Here is a 27,307-nt window from a genome sequence, read left to right as displayed (position 1 = left end):
TTGGTGTAGCGGTTGGTCATAAAGATGAGCCTGGCTGCTGCATTGAGGATAGATTGGAGAGGGGAGAGTTTGGTGAGGGGAAGACCGATTAGTAATGAGTTACAGTAGTCAAGACGAGAGTGAATCAGAGCTACAATAAGAGTTTTGGCTGTTTCCTCTGTAAGAAAAGGGCGGATTCTGGAGATGTTTTTGAGGTGAAAGTGACAGGAACGTGTAAGTGATTGAATGTGAGGAGTAAAGGGAAGGTCGGAGTCAAAAATAACCCCCGAAACAGTGGGCGTGCTGCCTGGGAGTTATGATAGTGCCACACACAGAGATGGAGACATCAGGTTTAGGGAGGTTAGTAGATGGTGGGAACACAAGGAGCTCAGATTTAGAAAGATTCCGTTTTAGATAGGGAACATGATGTTAGAGACAGCGGACAGACAATCACTGGTGTTTTGTATTAGAGCAGGGGTGATGTAATGGGAAGAGGCATATAATTGGGTGTCATCAGCGTAGAGATGGTACTGGAAGCCAAATATGCTGATGGTTTGTCCAATAGTGTAGAGCAAAAAAAGGAGCAGACCTAGGACTGATCCCTGAGGAACCCCGATAGCAAGTGGAAGAGAAGAAGTAGAAACAGCAAATGACACACTGAACGAGCGGTCAGAGAGATAGGAAGAAAACCAAGAGAGAGCCGCGTCCTTGAGGCCAATAGAGTGGAGCATGTTCAGTAGGAGTTTGTGGTCTACAGTGTCAAAGGCTGCAGAGTGATCCAGAGGAATCAGTAGAGAGTATTTGCCGTTAGATTTAGCCGCCAAGAGATCATTTGAGACTTTAGTAAGGGCAGTTTCTGTGGAGTGTAGAGTGCGGAAACCAGATTGTAAGGGGTCAAGAATGGAGTTAGCAGAGAGATAGCAGATAAGGCGAGAGTAGACCAAGCGTTCCAGGAGTTTGGAGATAAAGGGGAGATTAGAGACTGGTCAGTAGTTAGCAGCGCTGGATGGGTCAAGAGTTGTTTTTTTCAGTAATGGGTTTAAAATTGTGAGTGGTTCCTTAAAGAGATAGTACCCCTGAGTAGGACCACTATGAAGAAAGACAGTATACGTGAAGTGCACACACTGTGTGTAAAAACTGTTTAAGGCCTTATTTACACGAGCGTATTTCACGTCCGTGATATGGCAGTGAAAATCACGTGCATCACACGGACCTATGTAAGTCAATGGGACCATTCAGACATTCCGTGTTTTTCACGCAGCATGTGTCCGCTGCGTGAAACTCATTGCATGTCCTATACTTGAGCGTTTTTTGCACATCACGCACCCATTGAAGTCAATGGGTGTGTGAAAATCACAGACATCACACGGACGCACATTCGTGTGCTGTGTGTGATTTGCGCAACAGTTGCTAAAAAAATGATGAGAAAAAGAAAACCACCTTCTTCATTTCATTTTGCATACGTCAAAACCACTTGACATAAGGATGCCATACACGCGAAAATAACGCAGACACGCACCAAACACTGATGACACACGGAACTGCAACGCACGCAAAACGCTGCATTTTTTTACGCGTGCAAAACGCACACGCCCGTGTAAATAAGGCCTTAGTTTGCTGTAACTAAGAGACTGTGCTTCATAACGATCAAGTTTATCGTTGTAACTACTAAGCCTAAGAATTTGCCATTGTTCCAAAAAATGTTCTGTTCATCTGTTACGCTAGAAACTAGTAATTGCCTATTCTTGTTGCCCCTGGTTTCACTCTGCTAACAAGCTTTTCAATTGCTTTTCATGATGTATCCGTTAAAAGGATTCCATCATAGCCTATATGTGACGGATGAGTATATTTCAAACCTGCTCCCGTTACTATAAAGCATATGCCTAGGGAGCCAGTCCAAACGCACTGGCCAGCTCTCTACACTTTTCAGTTCCCTGCATCTCAAGGGTATGTTCACACAGAGTTTTTGGACGCGGAAACCGCACCATAAAACTTGTCAAAAACCGGCCGAAAATGCCTCCCATTGATTTCAATGGGAGGCGGAGGTGGTTTTCTCCCGCGAGCGGGAGAAAGAAGGGACATGCCCTATCTTTGCGCGAGTACGCCTCTGACCTCCCATTGACATCAATGGGAGGCGCTCAATGGCCGCGGGCGAAAAACGCAGCGAAAATCAGCATGCAGGCAGAGGAAAATCTGCCTCAAACTTCCAAACGGAATTTTGAGGCAGATTTTCCACCTGCAATAAACTCCATGTGAACCCAGCTTTAAAATGACATTTAGACAATTTATAGCTATAGGTTTTGAAAAGTAGCAATTGCAACTTGAACCCAGCACTTGCATCTAGCATCTATATAGCATGTCATCTGATAAAGTGACGTGATTTAATCCAGGGGTGGACATATCATACCAGTAGATTGGGGGCCCACTACCACCTTAAGGAGAACCTGTCACCTGCATTTCAGCTATTGAACTTTACTTGTCCCTCACTGGCCGCTGCTATAAAAAGTTCATTAGCGTTATCCCCTCTCCGAAACTCCTCCTCCGAGTGTAAATAACGGTCTGCAAACATTTTGCGCCTTTTATCGCAATAATCCGGTGTGCCTTTGTGCGCACACACCAGAAGAGGACATCAATGCACAAGCGTGGGATTTTGTGTGCTGGGGGAAGACTAGGAGCTGTCAATCAAAAATAAGGAGGCGGGGTAAACTCGGAAAGACTTGAGGAATGAAGATTTGACTCTTTTCAAACAAAGATTTGACTCTTTTATGCTCATTAGCATACGGTGTGGGAACACTAAAAAACTGAATATTAAACCTACACAACCGACTAAGATGACAATTATAGGTTATATAGAAATTATTTTTCACCCACTACCACCTGGTATTGCTGGTTTAACAGGTGAAATGCTGATGACAGGTTCTCTTTAAATACAGCTTCCTACTGTTACATAGTTACATAGTTACATAGTTAGTACGGCTGAAAAAAGACACATGTCCATCAAGTTCAACCAAGGGAAGGGAAAAGGGAAGGAAACATTTCTACACATAGGAGCTAATATTTTTTTGTTCTAGGAAATTATCTAACCCTTTTTTAAAGCCATCTACTGTCCCTGCTGTGACCAGCTCCTGCGGTAGGCTATTCCATAAATTCACAGTTCTCACTGTAAAGAAGCCTTGTCGCCTCTGCAGCTTGAACCTTTTTTTCTCCAGACGGAGGGAGTGTCCCCTTGTTTTTTGAGGGGGTTTTACAAGGAACAGGATTTCACCATATTTTTTGTATGTGCCATTAATATATTTATATAAGTTAATCATGTCCCCCCTTAGTCGTCTTTTTTCAAGGCTAAATAGGTTTAATTCTTTCAATCTTTCCTCATAACTTAAATTCTCCATGCCCCTTATTAGCTTCGTTGCTCTTCTTTGTATTTTTTCCAACTGTCTATTAGATTACATGTAAGGGACTGAGCTAATGAATTTCATGGCTTGCAAAGAGACATAAAGGGCAGTCTAAGCTGAACTATTTCAGAGCAGGGGCCCTATATATTGTTCTTACACAGGGGCCCTCTGTTGTTTCTGTCCGCCCCTGATATAATTGGTGATCAGGAGGATAGTCCAAGAAATCAGAACGACACCACTGTATCAAAGTATTTTACTTCCAATTATTTATGTAACACTGTAGGACTGTACACCAAATGTATTATCTAGTGTCTATCGCACACACGAGGCATAAAAAAAAAAAAAAAAATACATAATGCATATGCCCTAAAAAGGAAAAACTTCCCTCCTGATCTCAAGTGGCGATCAGACTGGATCAACATTCACGCAACAATTCTATACATTGACATAGGTGCTGATATTTTTTCATTCTAGGAAATGATCGAAGCCTTTTTTAAAGCCATCTACTGTCCCTGCTGTGACGGCTCCTGCGGTGACTATTCCAGAGATTCACAGTTCTCACAGTAAAGAAGGCTTGTTGCCTCTGGAGATTAATTTTTTTTTTTCCAGATGGAGAAATGCTGTGTAGTCATACCAGCCAACAGTCCTATTTTTTGTGGGACTGCCCCATCAACCAGACACCATGAGGGGCATTTTTAGGCAATTCTAGGGCTGTTCCTGAGTGGACCTTAACATTTTCTGCTATTTAGGATTCAAATGTTGGGAAGTATGTGTATAGTGACTACTAGTGCATCAGTAAGGTGACTACTTTATACCCATGATTGTAGGAATCTTAATGGTAGTTATTATAAACCTGACGGACAGTCAATACAGGAATACATATAAGAGGAAGAGCTGCAGAAGTAAAGACCACAGCGGTAAGGAAAGACACAGCCGCATAATAAGCTATGTAGATCCCCTTCACTTGTGGCTCTACTGGTGGTTACCTAAAAATACCTCTAATATATTACATGCTATGAGCACACGATCTAGTATCGATCTTTAAAATACGGTTATTTGCAATGTCATTGAAAACCTCTTTATGCCTCCTTCATACACAGATATTTTCTGACATTTTAAACTGCTTGAAAAAATGCATGTTAAAACTCCTTTGTTTTGTAAAATGCAATAGCGTTTTATCTAGGCGTTTTAAGGCGTTTTTATGGCATTTTTCATTTAGTGTCATTTTGTACATGCTTTTTTTCTGTCAGTGTCGAAGTCCTATAGAGAAGCCTATGGGAAAAATGCCTGAAAAATCGCCATACCCAAAGAATGCTGCATTTGGAAAAATATGCCGCTGACTACAAAATTGCCTCAAGAACGTCACAAACCAAAACACAGTTTTGCATTTTTTATTTTACTATAGACTTTAATATAAGATCTGGGCACACTAAAACATGCACCACTAATGGCACTAAAAATAAATGAAACCACATGGAAAAATGCATCAAATAGCACTAAACACAAATGCGGTCTCTGGATACAGTTTTTTGATGTGGTTTCAACTGCACCTCAACCACAACATATGAATACACCCTCAGGAACACTTTATGGTAGTTACCTTAATTGACTGCCCATTGGGTCGATTGAGCAGTGGCAGAACAGGATATCATATATCGGCAATGGCCACTGAGCCACTGCCTATACATGATATCCTGTTATTCCGCTGCTCTATATATTTCCCTGACAAGCTGAGAAAACCCTGTGAAAAACGTAGCAGTTTGAGCTAACAGCGTTAGGGTCAAAAGAGGAGGCGAGGGTTAGGTTCCAGAGGTATTTGGGGTGTTCTTTCAGAATGGGTGCCCAACAGAATGCCAATGCTAGGGCTAGTTATACCTACATTCTGAAAGTAAGGGGTCGCAAACAGAAATACGCCACTGCAATTCCTCCCAGAAGACCCACAAAACACCATCTAGAGAAGCCGAACTGTGTACCCCAGCGACAACCCAGATTATCTCTATCTGTAGGTGTGCAGCTGATTTTTAGAATATACGTCATTCTCAGTATCCATTTTTTTTAAGAGCACAATAAAAAATGTGTTTTATTATTTAGTGTTTCTTCCTGAAACCTTTATTTAATTCTGAAGGAACTGATAGTTCGCAAACCCTGTCCAATAAAGTATATCTGGGTCATCTATTCTACTGCACGTCTCCTTCTGACTAGAGATAAAAACTGTAAGATATATGTACAAGAAACAGTAAACCGTGTACATGCCTTTTCACATAAACAGAACGATAAGCAGAAGCGAGTGCAACAGATAGGAAAATAAATGTCTAATATTGCGTTAGTTCCTCTCTACATAAAATAGCATGCTGCCAGGATTGTTATCTACATGCCATGTGTTCTAGTTCCGTATTTCTTTTCATGTACCTTAACAGTAGCTCTCCTGATAGGAGGAATAGATGTTCGATTACAAACACTGGTGGTAACCTTTGTCATGTTTGCCTTTTGCCATTTACCAGTAGTAGTAACAATGTTCTTTAGTAGAGACCCAGAGCTGACAGCCTGTTCGAGCGTATATGGCACAGATGAAAAGTGAATCAATATTAAAATGTCCACTAATTGTAATTTTATATACGATCTCAGCACCTAATGACACTACATGCTGCTACTGTGTCAGATCAATGAGCGGTGCCTGGATATTTCAGTTAGGCTATAGCAATTGAATGAAATGAATGGAAGTGGAGCGAGGAGAAAGAACAACTTGCCTGGAACACTGCTTTATATTATAATGGAAAATCTAGTTAAATTCTATACTGTTAAAAAGACACGGATCACTGTCCTTACCTGGCTTCTGACAGAAATCTGTCCTTTAAGTCTGGTGGCAAAGTTTCTCTGCAAGTTTTAACTGCAATTGGTGTGTTGTCAGCTTGAAGGCGTCCACTGAACACCTCTCCAAAATTACCCTGTTTAAGAAATAACATTCAGAGATGAAAGAGTCTTGTGTATGGACCCCCTCTACTTTAGAACATGTGGCTTACTGCAACATTTTATAGAGGACCTGTCTACTGTCATGACATAACTGTTTTAGTAAATACTTGTATTCCCCTTCGCATAACAATTCTGGAGCATTTTTTCTTAGAACTGTGGTATGTGCCGTTCCTCTGTAATTGCTCCTGGAAATGTAGGAATAAATTGACAACTGGGTGTTACCATTCTACTTTTTAATGTGGCATGTCTCTAAACACTGGTACTGTTCAATCAGTGATTACAGTGTCAGACTTAAAAGACACAAATGGGCTTAGAAATGCACTAACTATGCCATTGAATATGAGTTTACATTAGGAGACGGTTAATCAATGGTGCCATAATCAATGCTGTATATTAAATGCCTTGCTTCACAATTGATGCTACAAGATATGCACATGCTAAAGTCAACATGACCTTCTCAAGGGTAATTTTTTTTCGGAAAACTATTACCATATTAATATGGTTTGCATAGTACATATGCATAGTACATATGGCTCTTAGCAATATTTATTTTCATTACTTTTTTCCATTACCCTTTTTTCTATTAGCTCTGGGCAACACGCAGAATTTTGTGGTGACTGACTGCATTTGATCGTTTACTTAAGTTGGAAAAGCAAGATGCAGGGTGGATGCTTGCGTTGCATTATCTCTCTAAAACCATCATACATCTTGGCACCAGCGGGTATATGTGCTTTTCAGATAATTCATTCTACAATGGACTCAGTAATAAGGTTTACACTTGATAAACCTTTTGATATAACCCATTTAATTAAATTCTGTTGTTTTAATTAAGCTTTTGTTTATTCTTTTTTTGTTTGCTTTTTTCGGCGCTGAGTTATTATCAGCTGCCGTTGATATGATGTATTTTAATGAGTAGGAATCAAATTAAAAATCTTATTGTAACGCACCCGTCCTATCCTTTCTCCTAAGATAACTTCTTCATGCTCCAGCACCCATTTATCCTGTAATGGAAGAAAATAAGAGTAAATATTATTATATAATATGAATAATAACTTTGGCTAAGGATACATTGTAGCAGTGCATCTCCTATTTTATTCTAGTCTGGTGTGGCTTCCTTATTCCCTGCTGTTCTACAGTCAGTTGTAAATTACAATTTTAATTTCACACTGTAACATTTTATATATTGATGGGATAGAAAATAATACAATTAGAACTAAGACACATTTAATCACTATGTGTCTTAATGATTATATTCAGCAACCAATGTATCATAACGGATGATCATGGAATATTTTTTATGGTTGACTAAAGTAAACAGAACAAAGAGAGAAAGAATTTGGCCACTTTCACACGGCACCATTGAAGTCAGTATTTTGCATCAGTATTTGTGAGCCAAAACCAGGAGTGGATCCAAACACAGAAGAGGTGCATTATACTTTTTCCGTCTGTAGGTTCCACTCCTGGTTTTAGCTGCCAAATACTGATGAAAAATACTGACCTAAATACTGCTACGTGAAAGTGGCCTTAGATATAAAGTAAATATCCTGAAAGTTAGGCCAACATCCCATTCCCCAAAATATTACCTATTTTCCTGCAATACGCAGATGTCCCAGGTGTACAGTCTGCTTCTGCAGTGCTGTGATGGTTTCCTGCCTTATCCTCTGTATAGAGAAGTATTTTATACAGGGGATGGAAGTAACATCAAAACTCCACCAGTAAGGCATATCTCCACACTGCTATTCCCCGGGTGAGTAGCAGAGCTAAATTTGTCAAGACCAACAGGGCCAAAACTATTGGAAGAACAGGAATTTGCAAAGTGCTGGAGAAGAATGAGAGAGCTGGCCAAGCTGGCCACATTAGTTTCTCCACTATAGACTATAAGAGTTAATAAAACAGGCAAATTCTACTTTTAGTTTAGTTGTGTTGTCATCTGGCTCGTCATAGAGGCAAAAGATAACATCTATGGGGTATGTAAGTTGGGAACCCAATCCATTACCACATTATATGTCTGGACTTCTTTGGTATTGGTTACAAATATTTCCATAACTGGGAATCAGCCATATTGATTTTAATCCTAACTTTTCTTACAATCAATGATATTCTTCTAATGTTGCCCCGAGTACACGCATGTGGAGCTGGTGGGGGATGACAGCACAAGACTAAAAGGGAAGGTAAGGAGCTTCTCATAAATGCTCCTTATTTCTTTCTCATTGTCACAGCATCTAATGACTGTAGTGCGTAATGTATAAAAATAAAAAAATAAAAGTTTTCACATCTTCTCCAGCTCCATGTTACTGGATTAATAATTAGTAGCACAATGAAATTCTGAGGAATTTCAGCAAAACAATATAACATGTATGCAAATGTACATTAAAATGTGCATATTCTGCTTTCAATACTCTGCTTTTTTGAGTAGAAGCCATTCTCATGTAATTTCCTGTATACTACCAAGGGCACGGACGAGATCAGAAGGTTGAATTATTAATGTAATGCATATAAAAATATAATAAGTCATATAATACCTCTGAATAGCTTAATGACATTAATGAATAATGATAGCATATGACTTCTTATCATGGGGGAAAGCTGAGTACAGGGGGTTTTACACTGGGCAATTATTGGGCAGACGAGTGTTCATAGAACGCTCGTTGCTGATAATTGTCCTGTGTAAACAGGGCAGCGATCAGCAGATGAACGAGCAAACATCCGAGCTCGTTCATCCACTGATCGTATCATTTTAAACCTGAAATATTATGGTTGTCGGCAGCACATCTCCCTGTGTAAACGACTGCTCGTCCCCATTGCACCGGACAAAATTGGCCGTGTAAGAGGGCCTTTACTTCACAAGAAACATTTAACAGTTATCTCGTATCATCTTAAAATGCTAGTTGTGTTACAAAACGAAATAAGGGTAAAGTTCGGTAAATAATTTATGACACAGCAAGTTTCTAATTTTACAATTCCATTGAAGGACCCTATAGTTAAGCTGGGGTTAAACAAAGATTTAGCCTAAATTAGACTGACATCCTGATAGTTCATTATTATCTTATTTATTTCTTGCTTCTATTTTAATGCAGACAAATGGAGTTCAGTTCTGGGCATGAGTTAATAGAAAGTATGACATGGAGTTAGAAAATGTGGATAATTGATAAGGCGCATGGAGAACCTCAGTTACAAGGAAAAATTCTTAAAAAATATATTTATTTGTGTGGCTTGATTTCAGACTACCTCTTCCCAGCAGTGGCACTATGGGGGAGGTGGTAGACTGAGACACTCACTATACTGGATGCCCGTAATTAGATGTCAGAAGAACAGTATTACTGAATGGTGCAAACACGGCAGGTGAGACTTTTTTTGTTTTGGCATTAGGGTACACTTAAGTGTTTTCCCCTTCCACTGGATCAACCAGATTAAGAGCAATAGGTAATTTAGAAGTTGCCATCGCATCTGCATCTCGGCACTTGCATGGGCCCATAGGGCCTTCTGATCTATAGGAGCACAGCAGTGCTATCTCTATAAGAATCTTAGCTGTCAGGCTATAACGCTTCAATATTTAACATTTCACAAACGAATATTTTAGGATTCATATTTTGTGACTGAACTGTAAAAAAAACATCTTAAAATGTTAATCAGAACCATGACTAAATATTTCTGTACTAAATCCAGCGCACTAAAGCTGATCTGTCTCACCCACAAGTAAAACACAGTTCACATTTAATCACGTCTGCATGTCTACAAATCATTTGAAGATATTCCCTTGCTACCAATACATTTTTGTTACATATCCAGCCTGGTGATGTGAAACACAGTTGTAAAAAGAAAGTGATCTCACCCATATTAAAGCACAATGAGACATTTCCGAGCTCTATGGCCATTTGTTAAAGGATCTAGCAGCTGTCAGTAAAATGGAACAAGTGAATCTAACAATATTAAGTCAATATGAAATAACAATTGAAGCAGATTCCATGATTCTCTGTATTAATAGATCCATTGGAAAATTGAGCAACAGCTAGAGAACTTGAGGTAAATATATATTTTCATTATAGGTAAACAGTTAATAGAGAAAACAGCTGTTACTACGGTATAACTGGTAAAGTATGATGGATCGCATGAATGCCCGGGTACAATTTAAAAAGGCTGTAGGGGAAAATTAGAATGTAAACGAAAAAGTAATAGGAAAATGGCTCTTGTTATTTTAGGCGGATACAATTTTTAAGACAGTTACTCCTTGTGACATCAGCAAGGCACATCTATTTTTACGTTATTATACTATACATAGTGCCTAGAATATACAGTCCATGTAGATGGCAGAAAGTCATGGCTGTAGAGTAAAAAGAAAAAAGTCTACAACAACCACCAGATAGGAGGTCAGTAAAAATTGCACACATTCAAGTACACATCAATGATAAGTGACTTCAGCATGAGCAGAGCTAAAAGAAAGAAGCAATGACGCAATGATGCTGTTGTCAGTTGTTCCTTTTATTGGGTGGAGTCATCAGCATGATGATACCAGTTGTTTTTGTTTTTTTGCTGTGAGCCCCATGGACCTAGATGACCAAAAAGGACTGAAAGGAGAAAATGCTACCATATATTACAAAATTGTTTTATTCCTATTTTTTTTTTTCATTATGAGCAAAGTTTGCCCAAAACTGAAGTTTTCCATTACAGGTGGCTATTTCAAAAAAACAAACTCATTTTAAAAAGAAGCCGCTTCGGTATTCATCTGACTGCCACAAGTCCAATTTTTGAGACTGCTGGCCAGAGGCTTACATAAAATAGAGAGGGCCCCATATCTAACATCTTAATGGGATCCTGCTTTAGAGCTTTTTCACACTACGATGTGTATTTCATATGAAACATAAAGTAGATGGCCCTTGTTAGTCCCCATACCATCCCTTCTCGGATAAAAGGGCAGAATGACCCTTTCACTGTTCTTCCCCTTTATTTGCTAACATTACAGTGCCCATGGAGAAGTGTAGCTTTGTTTAAGTTCTCATCACCCATTGGGAACAGGATGAGACCAACCTGAGCTGGGTTCCCCGTTCTCCATAGGGCCCAGAGCAGATATCTAGTCTGCCTGTATAGTATGTACACCCCTGCCCCTAACGATCACATGTTAACGCCGAGAGAAGTTTCAACGGCCACACATTTCCCCTGCAGCGGACACTGTGGTATTGTGTGGCTTGGCCATGTCCTCCTGAGTGAAGGCCACTTTTTCCTATAGCCCTACACTACATTGCATAGAGGGGGACCCATATTAACAGAAGTTATCTTATTGAGATAATCCTTTTCCAGCAAACTGTTCATGTACTGAGAAATCTTATTTTACTACTGCACTCATAACAAAATATTACTCATCACTGTTTCAAAATGAATGGTCTGAGGATACCTTTATTCCCATAGTACTCTATCCAGCTAGACTATACTGAATGAGGTGTGACATACAGTTACACTCTGCAATTCATACAAACTTTACAACATGCCAATTGAAGCTGATATTGTATCTAAAGACATATATATATATATATATATATATATATATATACACACACACACACATGTAGTTATATATATATATATATATATATATATATATATATACGCACATTTATACATGTATATGCATATATATGTGTGTATATATATATATATATGCGCAGATATTGTGTAAATTATTTATTTCACATTACCTTCACAATGGCTTTACTTAATATAACACCACTCTTCTTGGTGACAATTTGCTTAGTCTTCAGAAAATAGTCAATTAGCAATGGGATAGTAGGAAATGCTTCTCCCTCCAGTCTGTAGAGATTCTTTTTGAAAATGAAAGAGAAAAAGACAATACTTTCTTTAATATGGTATAGACAATTTATACTAACTGTATAAAACTAAGATATTAAAAACATAGCAAAATAGTATGCAAGACTGAAAAAGGACAGAAGTCCATTCAGTTCAGTCCATTATTGAGCAATCTTTATCCAGAGAAATGCAAAACCCCCATGAGGCAGAAGATAATTTTTCTTATCTTAGGGGAAAAAATCCTTGCCGACTTCAATATGGCAATCAGAATAAATCCCTGGATCAACCACCTATCTCTAGTAATCTAGTAATAAAATTTTATATTATTACACCCAAGAAGGGCATGAAGGCCCCTTTCAAACTCTTTCAGTGAATTATCAATTACAACATCCTGTGGCAGAGTGTTCCAAAGTCTCCCTGCTCTTACAGTAGAGAATCCTCTTCTATGTTTGTGTAGAAACCTTCTTTCCTCTATACGTAGAGGATGCCCCCTTGTTATAGTTACAGTTCTGGGTGTAAATAGATCACTACAGAGATCTCTGTATTGACCTTTGATATATTTATACATAGTTATTGGGTCACCAATCAGACATCTTTTCTTAAAACGAAATAACCACAATTTCAATAATCTTTCTATGTACTGTAGTTCACCCATTCAATTTATTACTTTGGTTGCCAGCATTTGAAACTGCTCAAGCTCTACACTGTTGCCCAAAATATCACACAATATTCCATGTGTGGTCTGACTAGTGATTTGTAAAGTGGTACAACTATGTGACATTCATAGGTCAAGCATAATAGCTAAATTCTAGTGTTCATTACTTAACGGGGTATTCCCATCTCTAAAATTTTTTACATATCCACAGCGTGTTTTGCTATGCTGTTTCTGGTAATTAAATAGAAGTGAATGGGAGTTATGGAGCCCAACTTCAGCGGCAGAAGGTAGGACAGGTGACAAGGGTGGGACCCGCATCTATCGGACGTTCGTAGCATATCCAGTAAATATGTCATAGATGGGAATACCCCAAGTACATTAATATTTACATTAATTACAGTAAAAAAACAAAACAGTAAAATTCCCTAGCATCAATGGGCCTGGAGAGGATGCTGGATTATCAAATAAACTAAAGAAAATTGTATGGTGAATTAAAGGCAATTTGTTGCACGAACAGTGGAGAATTTACCGATAGTTAACCGATTTCATAAATGGATGATGACTTTGAGTTTCTTCAGCAGTTTAATGTAATTACACCTTATAATAAGGAATGTAGCTGCGCAGATGTCCTTCTTTGTTAAAGGGGTTTTCCCATCAGAGACATTTATGTTATCCACAGGATATGTCATAAATGTCAGATAGATGCGGGTCCCTCCTCTGGGACCTGCACCTATATCTAGAACGAAGTCCCCTAAACCCTGTTCTAGCTTTTTGTGCTCCCGCTGCCTCCCGGCCACTTACTGATTACATGGTCGGGAGTTGCGGAAACAGCATAACTCTCTGAGCTTCCCTGTTTCCTTAACTCCGATAGAACTGAAAAGTAGTTACGGAAACAGGGTAGCTCGCATGCTATGCTGCTTCCGTAACTGCCATTCACGACTATGGGAAGTACGGAAACAGCATAGCTCAGCGAGTTACGCTGTTTCCGTAACTCCCGACCACGTAATCAGTAAGTGTCCGGGAGGCAGCGGGAGCACAAAAAGCTAGAACGGGGTTAGGGGACCCCGTTCTAGAGATAGGTGTGGGTCCCAGAGGTGGCACCCGCATCTATCTGACATTCATGACATTTCTTGTGGATACTACTATGGGATACTACAGGATACTACTATGACTAGTTAGTTATTTCTAATCGCATGTTAAAGTCCATTAATTTGGCAAAGAGCTGATTTTTCCCCTTAATGATTACTTATTAAGAAAACCAAGAACAATGTGCTCTGGTAACATTACATTACAACAGAGCTGCTTCCATCACCTCGGAGATCAAGAAAAAAAGTGAAAGGGTTAAAGAATCCTTGTGGAATGTCACAGTGCGCTATATAGTGTATTATCTATCACATGATGAATAAACCTAGAGACTTACATCTATACACTGAATGATGAAATGCCTCGGCTGAGCATCCCACAGTACAGACAGTACATATTCTTGTTTCCCTTGGCTTTCACGAACAAGGAAATCACCATTGTTTGTTAGTAAACCTAGGACCTCGGTTCGTGGAATGGCACCATGGTACCAGTTCTGTTGACTAAGCGGCTTCTGGACTTCTGGAACCAATTGTAAAAGTGGTGGCAGCTGTACAGAATTAAAGAAATGTAAGTATTATGATCACTTCTACCCCTTATTCATTTAATAATCAATTTTTATGTTAATAATAACAAAAGTAGTCATAAGGAAGTAAAATTTACAAATACACACTAAAATACACTTTAACACAACATTAAAAGAAAATTCAATTTTGGTTAACCTTAAATTAGGGTATTACATGATCAGCAATTCACTAATATACATCTACTACCTAAGCCCAAATGTCTTTAAGACCAAAAGCAATTTGGGTACCAGGGACTGGAGGTAAATAGGGAGATGTTAGGTGTACAGAGGGGTCGAACACCTAACCTAACAGGGAGATTTTAGGTGTACGGGAGTTGGTAGGGCCCAAAGCAGTAAAAATGGTTTTGTGTGTTTGTAGTTCTGTACCTTAGGGGTGGGCTTATAGGAAGGTTTAAAGAGTAACTGTACTTTAAAAAAAACAAAAAACTTTTGATATGATAGAGAGACATCTCAGAAGTTTTGATCAGTGGGGGATCTGGATGCCGAGACAATGATATAATGATGCAATAATTGAAAAGAAACCAGGGATAGGGAATATTGAAATCCAACGTCAGCAGGCCACTAGATACATGAGCAGGGGCACAATTAGGGTGGATTTCAGGCGCTATCTCTAATTTTCAGTTTTCTCTGAGCTAGTGGGTGAAGCCTAACTGCTATCATGTTTTCTATACACTGTACACAGAAAATCCTGCTCCCCTATCTCTATCTATCACATATATAGAAGCAGCAGCAGTAATGTAGCTGTGAATCCAGCACTGGGTTTAGCGCTCTTACTAAGAAGCTGCTGAAGCATCTGTGTGTGTCTCTCTGTCTCTCACTCTGCTCCTTCCTTCCCCTCCCCCCTCATAGACTTATAAGCTGATAGTCTCAAGTCTCCGTATTAAAAGGAGACGGAAAAAGCAGTAAAGAGGAATTTTTATCTAGATATATTACAATGTTTCTTATATTCGCTTGTACTATTGATTTATGCAACGTTTGTTAAAAACTTAGTGACCATTTAAATGACATTATAGGTACACTTTGATGCCAAAAACCACCACTTAGACTCTATTCACATCTGCATCAAAGGCTGTAATTGGAGCTTCCATCACAGATTAGTGCTGCATGCAGCAAAAACGGAATCCACTGTAGATCTCCAGTACTATTAGATATTAACCCATAACCAGCATGTAAAATGTATATCAATATTAACCCCTTATTCACCCTAAACCACAAAAAGTTTTAGGTATTAACCGCTAAACCACTCTAATTCACCTAGAGTATAAGAAGACTACTATTACTAACCCCCAAGCCACCCGATGTAAAAGTGTATGATGTCATTTATTTAGAAAGTCCATATAATCAGGGACATTTTACTATCTCTTTTGTAGGCACCAAAACACTTTGAAACCCCACTTCAAAAGTCCTGCGTTGCCTCCTGATTAGATCGCGGGGTTGACTGACTTATCTCATGCGTATGGCAAGCTTTAGACAAAATATAGATGAATAAATATAGATTAATAAATAATATATATTACAGACAAAACCATTAACAAAAAAACATGGACTAGATGGAGCGCTTGTTTTTTTTACTATCACTATTCTTATTACCATGCAAATTTTCTTTCTTACATATACTTGCTCCTTCCTCAATTTACACCCTTGGTAAATAACAATTTTTCAGTTCCACATTTTAAGTACCATATCTACTTCATTGTCTCACGATAAACTAAAATTTAATTGGAGAATATTGCTTTTTCAGGGTAATAAAGATCCTAAATCAGCAATATGCATGCTCTCTTGAAGGGGTTTTCCAGTCCCTAAAAACTGATGGCCTATTCTCAGGATAGGCTATCAATAGCTGATTGGTCGGACTCCTGGGACACCCGCCGATCAGCTGTTTTGAAGGGGGTGCATACGATCGCTGCTTCTCCTTCATTTCTACTTTCTCACTGTGAATCGTCAACACACATGTAGCGGCGATTCACAGTGTTGCAGCCTTCTCACATTGAAGTGAATGTGAGGCTGAAATACTGTGAATCGCCGCTACATCTGTGTCAATAATTCACAGTGAGCAAGTAGAAATGAAGGGGAAGCAGCGCTCGTATGAGAGCTCCACCCACTTCAAAACAGCTGATCGGCAGGGGTCCCAGGAGTCGGACCCCGACCGATCAGCTATTAATGGCCTATCCTGAGGATATGCCATACATTTTTAGGGACTGGAATACCTCTTTAAGCCAATATGTGCTGCAGATTTTGTTTGGGCTGAAGTCTAGCAAACCTTTCTAAGTGATTTGCTGCAGGCATAGATCATGGACGTAAAGGCTCAGTTCACACAGAGTTTTTTTGTCACATTTATTGACGCGGAAAAACGCGTCAGAAAATGCGCCAAAAAACGTCCGAAAATACCTCCCATTGATATCAATGGGAGGCAGAGGTGCTTTTTCCGGCGAGCGACATGCCCTATCTTCGGACGTTTAGGTCTCTGACCTCCCATTGACATCAATGGAAGGCAGAGAAAGTGTATTTAGCTGTGTCTTTGCCAGTGGCGCTCAATGGGCGCGAGCAAAAAACGCTGTGAAAAACACCGCGAAAAACGTGGCAAACGTCATGCAGGCAGATCAAAATCTGCCTCAAAATTCCAAACAGAATTTTGAGGCAGAATTTTATGGCTGCAAAAAAAACTCAGTGTGAACAGGGCCTAAAGGTCAGTTCACAAGTAGCGTAAATACTGCTGATTTTCCGTGGTATAATCCGCAGGATAATACAGTAGCAGCAAAGTGGATGAGATTTGAACAAATCTCATTCATGTGCTGCGTAAATGTAGAGCGGAAAAACGTCTCAGAAATTGACCTGCGGTGCATGTTTTTAATCCACAGCATGTCAATTGTATTTGTGTAAAGGCCTTGACAAAGCGTGGGTATACGCGAAACGGCCGTTGGCTTGCGATCCACATCCATACTGCCTTTGTTTGCCTGCCGCAACATTGAATGAAAATTCTACTGAATGTTGAGTGGCGTGGATTTTTTTCTACTTTTTACTATTGTATTTGGTAAACGCTGCTTATTTGTTGCTGGTTTTCCCCATTGAAATCAATGGGAGGTAAAACACGCAATAAATAGCAGAAGTTGTGTTTTTTGTTGCAGTAGAAAAGCAGCGATTCCGCTGCAAAAAACGAACTCAGAAAAAAATTCATCTTATACTTACCCAGAATTTTGTGTTTCTTCGTCCAGGACGGCCTCCTGGGATGACGTTTCATCCCATGTGCCTGCTGCAGTCAATCACAGGCTGCAGTGGTCACATGGGATGAAACATCATCCCAGGAGACCGGGCTGCAGGATGGCGGAGGAACGCGTCGCCATGGCTTTGTCAGTAGGAATCTTTTGTTTTGTTTTTTAGGTACAGTTTTCCGCAGCAGACATTCTAGTCTTAAAACTGCACCACAATTTGTTTTTGATTTTTCGGCTGGAATTCTCTGCGGCACACAGGGCTTTTACGAAGCGTATCCGTCCTGTGTCAACATAACCTTAGAGGTTCATTTAGACTAAGTATACCCCCATTTGAACTAGAAGAAAATTGTTTAAATTAATTAATAACCAACTAGAACTGCACAAGATAAAAATCTATGTTGTCTGTTTATCCTGGCAGGCTTATGCCCCTCTGTTCATCTACCATTTTATGACCAAATAATATTTAAACACGCAAAAGTCTAATCAAATACATTTTATCTGCTCTGCTGGGCATTCCAACTGCACAATGCAGAATAACAATGAATGACTAAGCAACAAGTTAACACTAAAATTATGTTAAACCACTTCTGCTTTGGAGTTTGTTCATCCACAACCCTACAGGAAGGGATAAATAGCTGTCAGGAGATAGAAAAATTAGGAAATTGCCTTGAGAGGAAATTGCCTTGGATTACCTAGAAATACTAGTCTTAGAAAACTATACAATGACTGCCAAAAGCATGAGTAGCATTACATGTTGGATGGTAGAGGGAAAGCCCCAAACTATAAAATAAAGCTTGAGTAGCTTATATGCAGCTATGAAAGAACAGTCACATCAATGAAACTGGACACCATAAACTACATGCACAAACAATACGTGCAAAGATAATTGATTATTATTTAGGCAGTGTGCTTAAAAATATCCAAAAATCCAACATTCAATAAACAATAAAACTGATTTTGGTAAATATACACTTTTATTAGAAAATACTATTGCTAAAAAACAGCCTCCCCTATGATCAGCTGATCCCTGTGGGTTAAGCTCATGGAACAACCGCCGATATGTTGTAAATCACCAGAGGAAGTTTTGTCCAGCTATACATTTCCCCCTGTGGCCGCTGGTAAGAGAATGTAATATTACATGCAGCTATTCAAATGATATGGCCAACCATGTAAAACATGGACACAATGGATCTGTAAAAGCGAGAGACGCTCTTACTTAACAGCTTTCCACTCTGTGACCCTGAGTCGAGAGCTGCTAAGTAAAAGGGCTTTTACACCGGCGGACAATAGACCGGTGCAGATCAACGAGACATTGTTGATCGGCGCTCGTTTGCTCCTGTCACACGGAGCTAAGGATGGTTACTCCGATCACTCATCCCCATACATTATTATCATGTCGGCAGCGCGTCTCCCTGTTTACACAGGAATATGTGCTGCCGACAATGATAATCTTTACTTTTTTAAAACGATACAACCAGCAGATGATCGAGCTGTTTGCTCGTTCATCTGCTGATTGCTGCCCTTTTTACACAGGGCAATTATTGGCAATGAGCGTTATATTAACGCTCATCTGCCCGATAACGGTATGTTCACACGCTTCACAAAAAATGGCTGTAGAATATGGAGCTGTTTTGAAGGGAAAACCGCCTCTGATTTTCAGCCGTTTTTTATGCATCAGTCGTTTACATCCCGAAAAACGGCTGAAAATAGGCCGTGTGAACATACCCTAATCGTCCTGTGTAAAACCCCCTTTAGATCGATTCTCGCTTTGGACAGGTGTAGAGCTGTTCCTGGAAAACATGTAAATGCATTCAAAAATATAACAAATTATTTATTTTCTGCTATTGTTATCATTGTTGCAATTTGGTTTTCCCATCTCAGACATTTATGACATATCCACATGATGTGCCATAAATGTTTGATAGACGGACCTATCTTTAGAATGTGGCCGTTGATCCTGTGGATATGCTATAAATGTGCATGATGGGAATACCTTAAACATATTTAAATTGCAACAATGATAACAATAGCATAAAATAAATAATTTGTTATATTTTGAATGGTGATTTTATATTGTCATTTACATTTCCAACATATTGTGGTGGGTTCAGGTTCTGACACAATATTGACTTCCCATGGCGGCCCTCCCAGTCCGACACTGAAAGTCTTTTATAGTTACAGGAGTTGTTCTTTATAAATGCTTATGACCCAAGTAATAAGACTTAGGCCTCATTTACACGAACGTAATATACGCGCGTGCGACGCGCGTGCTTTGCACGCATGTCGTACGCACCTATATTAGTCAATGGGGCAGTTTAGACGATGCGTGAATTGCGCTCAGCGCGTGTGCGCAGAAAAAAACTCACGACATGTTCTATAATCGTGCGTTTTTCGCGCACTCACGCACCCATTGAAGTCAATGGGTGCGTGAAAACCACGCATGCCGCACGGAAGCACTTCCGTGCGAACTGCGTGATTCGCGCAAGAGCTGTCAAACTCCTGAATGTAAACAGAAAAGCACCACGTGCTTTTCTGTTTACAAACATCCAAACGGAGTGTCAAATTCGAGATGAGCGCACCGAACTTCACCGGGTTCGGCCAAACTCGTTTTGACCGAAACCGGTAAAAAATGTTCGGGTACGCGACGTCAGGAGACAGTCACTGTCCACGGTGCTGAAAGCGTTAAACTGGTTCAGCACCATGGACAGTGACTTCCGCTCCGAAAATCCATGAACCTGTAAAAAAAAAAAGACGTTCTGACTTACCGATAACTCCGGTCCGACCTCCCGGGATGACAGTTCAGTCCAAGTGACAGCTGCAGCCAATCACAGGCCAAGCACAGGCTGCAGCCAATCACAGGCTGCAGCGGTCTCATGGACTGCGGCGTCATCCTGGGAGGTGGGGCCGGATGACAAGAGAGGGACGCGTCACCAAGGCAACGGCCGGGAGCCCGGACTGGGGGAAGCAGGAAGTTCTTGGTAAGTATGAAAGTCTTTTTTTATTCACAGGTTGGTGTATATTGTGTTCGGCATTCACTGTCGAGGGTGCTGAAAGAGTTACTGCCGATCAGATAGCTCTTTCAGCACCTTGGACAGTGACGGGCGTCGACTAGCCTCATCTCTATGATGGCGGCTGCGCGAAAATCACGCAGCCGCGCATCATACACAGATGACACACGGAGCTGCCAAGTGCCTTTTGCGCGCGCAAAACGCAGCGTTTTTTGCGCGCGCAAAACGCACACGCTCGTGTAAATGAGGCCTTACTATGCGTTTTATCTGGGTTTACAAATGTATCATGAAATTTTTTTCCTATAGTCCAGAATTCTGTTAGTAGAAATGGAGCAGAACATTATATACTCTTCTGTGCAGGATATCTTCTGAGGTACTGATCTGTGCGGGGACTATGTGTTCAATTTGTAATTTCTAAAAGCAAAAAAATTAAAAAAATCATTACTCACAGAAATCTTTGGTCGAAAAATCCCAGAAATGTGATTCTTTATATTTTCCAGGGTTTGATTTATACCACTCTCCCTGTCCTTGAAGAAAATAAAACAATTTCTTGCTCACATCCAACAATTTAGTATTACATCAGGTAAATTAGAAAACATTACAGTTTATCAAGAGATCTTTAACAAGGAGGTTTCCAGGATTTGTGGTGGAACAAACATTTACAAAATGCAAAAACACTATTAAAAGGTATAGGTGTTACAAAATTATAGGATTTAAAGTGAGGCTCCAGCTTAGTATCAAATAAAATTATAGGTTGGCCTTTGGTTAAAGCGGTTGTCTCACGAAAACAAACCCTTCTTAACCTTTTGCGATAACAGCTGATCGCATTGGGAAATGTAGAATTACACAGTGGCCTTTAAAATGAATGGCTGCCCATGGACTGCATGGTTGCACTGGGTCCGCCAAAGCGATAGACACTTACAGAGCAAAAGGGGACAACTCTATGGCGTCCAAATGCCTTAATAGGACATATATACAGGGGTTGTTGTCGTAAGAATAACCCCTTTAAGTTGGTAGATGAGCTGATGTGTATGGGGTCCTCCCAACAGTCCATTGACAGATAGATGTTGGGAGAGGGTGGCTTACTCTACTAAGCCACGTGAGCATGTTCACGGGGGAGAGCCCAAATATTTAGCTACCAGCCAACAGCTATCTCATGTGTATGTCCAGCTTAGACTTTTTACAACTATAAACAAAACAGGCTCCCGTAAACAGCAATTTGCATTCTGCTGACATATTTGCAGGTTTTGGTAAATCGACACTTTTAATTTTGTTCTGTTTTTTTTTTTGTCAATTTAGCACTCAGTAGTTTTGTTCTGATTTTTTGGTAAATTTAGCACTCAGAAGTTTTGTTCTGATTTTTTGGTAAATTTAGCACTCAGTAGTTATGTTCTGTTTTTTTTTTTTAGTTTTTGTTTTTTTTATGAAACATGCATACGGAAAACTCACAAATGAGCAAATAGATTGTCCATCATCCTGCAGCTGAAGTGCTGGAGGAGGATCTCTGTCTCCAAGTTCACTCATCTTCTTTTTCAGCTTGTCTTTCTGACCCTGCAACTTGACCTTGCTACACAGCGACATGTTATATTGCAAAATGGCATCCTGAAGAGACTGACATTTGGCCAGGAGAGTAATTCTGTTGTGGATAAATGAAACAATGAACAATGCTTTTTTAATATTGTTACCAATTATATCTTGGCATAGAAAGCAAAAAATAGACATCAGCTAGATTTTCTAATTTCAGATGGAAGATACACCAATATATACATTTATATTGATTGGTAGACCAGGCATACTGACGGGCAATCCTGCCAATTATATCTGGGCAGTCTATCATTAACACTAGGTTATAGGGTAAGAAGTTCTTGAGCATAAGCAACATTACAACTTTTAGCATTGGAAAATGACAGTCTTGTGCTATAAATGGCCTTATATCACAATCACATTTGACTCCATTATTTTCTGTAGGGTGCTTTAATACTGTCACTTAAAGTAAAGCAAATTACAGCTCCTAGAAATAGTCAGGTTGTGCTTCACCCACATCACACCCATTAGGACTACTGTGTTAAAACATGCTGTCAATATGCAAATACAGCATACAACGCCTGTGTAGTCCGAGCCCGAAAGAGAATTCTGTGATTTAACCATGGTCATAACTGCCACAAACTGAAAGGCTATGTAAACCTTTGAACACTTTTTTTTCTTTAATAAAACAAGGTATCATATTATTTTAAAAAACGTTGTAATTGTTTTTTCTTTTTTTACTTTTTGAGATACAGCTTCTATCTATCCTGGATACATAGAAGCTGTATCATGCGCACAAACTCAAATCCGTCGGTGACAGCGGGACCTGCGTGTCCCGGACACACAAGATCCACCTGTTATTGATCACAGAACTTAGATATGATCGATAATAGATGGATCCTGCGTGTCAGGGACACGCAGGACCAGCTGTCACCGAAGCCATCAGTCATGCAGACCCGACGAATTCGGGCTTGAGCGCAAGATACGGCTTCTATGTATTTAGAATACATAGAAGCGGTATCTAAAGAAGTAAAAAAACTGTTTTAATAACAACCAATTACAAAGTTGTTTCACATAATATGATACCTTGTTTTTAAAAAAAAGTGTTCAAAGTCTTACATAGCCTTTAAAGGGAAAGATGCAACAAATTTATTAAGAGGTTTGCGTCTCTTAGGTCTGATTCACACGAACGTGTTAAATGTCCGTGGGACGGCCGTTGAAACAGCAGGTTTTCATGTCCGAGATGCGCAGCATTTCTGTGAATCAGGGCTTAATGAAGTTGTTGGATCTCACTCTAGCTTGTTTCCTATTAAGACTAGAATATAAAACACCAGTATTAATAAATTCCCACTATTGTCTTAAAAATTAACATTGAGGCTTCCTCATTATCCATAGCTTGTCTATGTAACAATATTGTTTGCAAGACTCAAGATGTTCCTTACTGGTCTACTTTGCTTCTTTCTTCACTCGCAATTTCAGTTTTTAGCTGTTTCATGACTTCTTGTTTAATATTAACTGTTTCTGTAACCACCACAAGTTCCTCTTCAATGGACGTCAACCTATAAAAAGGACAGTAATAATACACATACATACATATTCCACATGTCGACGCTAGCACTTCCGTTGTTGAAAGATGCTGATTGGCAGGGCAAGTCATTCTGCCCTGCCAATCAGCACTTTTCGACGACGCTAACGGCACAATGACGTCATCACATCGCTTCCGTTGTTGAAAGGTGCTGATTGACGGGGGAAGCCATTCTGCCCTGCCAATCAGCGCCTTTCAACGACGCTAGTGGCGCGATGATGACATCATCGCACCGATTCTATTGTTGAAAGGCGCTAATTGGCGGGGCAAGTCATTCTACACTGCCAATCAGCGCCCGTCAACGACACAAGCATCGTTCAGCCCCAGCAGACCTGCTCATGAGACAGGACGGCGCGGGGACGGGATCAAGGTGAGTATGTAGAGTTTTTTTTTTTTCACTTAAAAAGTGTGAGTGGCATTATCTACAGGGGGGAGCTATACGTAGGACACAATCTATAGGGGAGGCTATATGTGGGACATTATCTACAGGGGGGGCTATATGTATGGCACGATCTACAGGGGGGTTATATGTGGGGCACTATATACAGGGGGTGCTATATGTGGGACACTATCTACAGGGGGGCTATATGTAGAGCGCTATCTACGGGGGTGGCTCTATGTAGAGCGCTTTCTACAGGGGGCTATATGTGGGGCACTATCTACAGGGGGCTATATGTGGGTCACTATCTACAGGGAGCTATATGTAGGTACTAGCTACAGGGGGATCTATGGGGGGCACTATCTACAGGGAGCACTGTGTGTGTATGGGACACAGTGTATTGTGCTTTTATAATTAGAGGTGCAGTGTATGGCGCTATTATATTTAGGTGCTTAATGTGTGGCACCATGAGAATTATCTCTTCATTTATATGTGCAGAAATGTTTGAAAAGTGGGAAGCTGAAGACCTCTGAGTGACAAACTGCAGAAATGGGCTGTGGCCGGGAGAAGTCATAGAGATCTGGACAAGATGGAGAGGAAAGAGAAAAAGAACAACTGAAATCTAAAAAGACATCACCGGTGAGTCACTTAATGTAAATGTTTATTCTGCCTTTAATCAGTACTGCAGTCACTGCATGATCTGCAGTGAGGGTGGTATGATTTTTTTTTGTGAAACAGCAACTCCCAGCATATCCTTACCATTGTTCGGGTCGTGCTGGGAGCAGTAGTTTTACACTGTACAAACCTATACGGCAGGGGTAGCCTGGCTAGTATATACAGGGATGATGGGGTTTATATACAGGGAAGATGGTTGTTATATAGAGGGATTATGGTTGTTATATACAGGGATGATGGGTAGACATATACAGGGATGATGGGTAGACATATACAGAGTTGAGGGGTAGTCCAGCCATCATCCCAGCATTAACCCCCATCATCCCTGTGTATACCAGTTATCATCCCCTTATATAACCCCCATCATCACTGTACATAACCCCCATCATCCCTGTATATACCAGCCATTATCCCTGTTTATAACCCCCATCTTACCTGTATATACTAGCCAGGCTGGTATAAATAGAGATGATAGGGGTTATATACAGGGATGATGGCTGGTATATACAGGGATGATGGGGTTATATACAGGGATGATAGCTGGTATATAATTAGAATGCGCCTCATCAGTTGTAAACATGCGTTAGGGGGGGGGGGGCACTCAGATATGTTTTGCCCCCCTGTGCTAAACCCCTAGCTATGCCTCTGAGTAGAAGACAAACAATATATTCTAAAGAGTGGTACATATAGATACAGTACTGGTTGCATTGTGAAGGAAAGTAGAATGTTATATTTGTTATTTGACTTTTATGTACTGACACACCAACCTCCATCCCAGACAATATCGTGGCACTGCTAACATTTCCATGTGCCACAGAGCAGAATTATGTTTTGTGAACAGATATTTATTGTGTATTTGACATTGCAATTTTTAATCTTGAAATTTCTATTAGCCTGAATTAATTATCCTTATACACACAGAAACAAAGAAACATTATAGCTACATGGATATACATCCTGCACAGACCCAGACACACCAACACAAAACCCAGCCATACATACGTATGCTGAACATTCTCTATGGTCAGATCATTTAGCTGAAGTTCCTCTTCCTCGAGATTGTCAGTCTCCTCTAGTAAACTTGTATCAAAGGTTACCATGGGCGGTAGGCTCGCTGATGACCTGTTACACAACATATGTCAATTTAAGAGACTTCAAAAAACCCTTTAAACAAAGTAACTTGCACTACAGCAGGACCTGTGTAAAATCTAACTGGGTTTTTTTCTTCTTCTATAAATCTCACTTAAATAATTTTTTCTCAGTCTCTACTCTTGTTATAGATAAACTAAAATGCTTGCTCATTGGTGGGTGTATGACTGCAGGGAAACCCACCTATGGCATTCACAGTAGCTGTGCCTGGCACAGCAAGGCATCTTTGCTCTGTTCGGCGGTGGTTCCAGCGGTCGGACCCCACCAATCACACTAAGAATAAAACATCAAAGTATATTCCAAGAAAATCATTTTAAGAACCCAGAGTTGACCACCTTATGTAACTAAATAGCGTATTTCCACCTAATACTGTACATACATATACAAATACAATTGACAAAAAAAAAACACCCCAAAATTCATTCTTTATAAACAGGTTTTAATCCTCTGGCATGTAAATGAGAAAGTTTCCATTCACTAACAGCTTTCAGAGATTTTACAAATTGTGAGAAAAAGGAATTGAAGCAAACAATATATTCCAAAGTTGTATAACATTTCATTATATAATAATAAGGCTTAAATGACATAAAAGGATTCTAGGGAACACAGTATCAAGTTCTATGAGAAGGTATTCTGATTTCTATACCTGTTCATCTGGATGAAGCACTCATACTCTCTGTATGGATTAATGTTTACTATTGCATTATTAATCTCCTGGTGAAAAGCTGCGATTTCCTCTTGTACAAGACTTGTGATTTTGTGGTATTCTTGCATGATGTCTTTTCTAAAGAACAGAAGAAAGAAGATAAAATAACACACCGACATTTCTGCTTTTATAGCATATGTATACAGGTAGAGCAGCCTGTGACCTGTGACGCTTCACTAAAACCTCAACAACAAGAGAAGTTGTTATTCCATAAAGAGCAGCAACATGAAGTAATTTCAGATGAAGCCTTCTGAGAACTCATCACTAAGAAGCACCCCCATGCTTTTGCTATAGCCAGATTTTATCTTGACTTAAAGTAATAAAATCCATTTCTATGTTCTCCTCCAGTTCTATCAATTGTGTAAAACCCATAGAACACCTTTCATATGTCCGCCAACTGGTCCAGGATCTACTCAGAAAGTTGACCCCAGCCCAAATGGAGCATTAAAACTTTTGCATATGAGGCTTTTATATGGTAACATCTGCTGCGTTCAATACTGATAGTGTATTTCTCTATAGGAGGCCTCTTCAACAGCTATCTGAAGGTCCACTCACACATACTGCCTATTCAAGAGTCCAAAAATGGTGTCAACAAGAAAAACTCAACAAAC

General features: G+C 39.9%; 1 protein-coding gene and 1 long non-coding RNA gene across 2 annotated transcripts in view; one reads left to right on the top strand and one right to left on the bottom strand.

Moving 5' to 3' along the window:
* FES (FES proto-oncogene, tyrosine kinase) overlaps positions 1-27,307 on the bottom strand; it is a 126,350-nt gene that overhangs the window by 14,186 nt on the left and 84,857 nt on the right. The window contains exons 6-14 of the mRNA XM_075858121.1: positions 26,637-26,774; positions 25,844-25,963; positions 23,645-23,761; positions 22,128-22,314; positions 21,128-21,205; positions 14,216-14,425; positions 12,032-12,154; positions 7,289-7,342; positions 6,198-6,316 (exon numbers count right to left, since the gene is read on the bottom strand). Of these exons, the coding sequence (XP_075714236.1) occupies positions 6,198-6,316; positions 7,289-7,342; positions 12,032-12,154; positions 14,216-14,425; positions 21,128-21,205; positions 22,128-22,314; positions 23,645-23,761; positions 25,844-25,963; positions 26,637-26,774 (1,146 nt within the window). The remainder of the gene's footprint in view (positions 1-6,197; positions 6,317-7,288; positions 7,343-12,031; positions 12,155-14,215; positions 14,426-21,127; positions 21,206-22,127; positions 22,315-23,644; positions 23,762-25,843; positions 25,964-26,636; positions 26,775-27,307) is intronic.
* LOC142749731 (uncharacterized) lies at positions 14,368-27,018 on the top strand. The gene is made up of 3 exons (XR_012882446.1): positions 14,368-14,445; positions 24,665-24,805; positions 26,830-27,018. It is a non-coding gene; the product is annotated as an uncharacterized LOC142749731 (long non-coding RNA).

This window comes from Rhinoderma darwinii, chromosome 3 (genome assembly GCF_050947455.1).
Source record: "Rhinoderma darwinii isolate aRhiDar2 chromosome 3, aRhiDar2.hap1, whole genome shotgun sequence".
Classification (NCBI taxonomy): Eukaryota; Metazoa; Chordata; class Amphibia; order Anura; family Rhinodermatidae; genus Rhinoderma; species Rhinoderma darwinii.
Note: the sequence above shows the minus strand (reverse complement) of the source record. Positions and strands in the feature narration are given on the sequence as shown.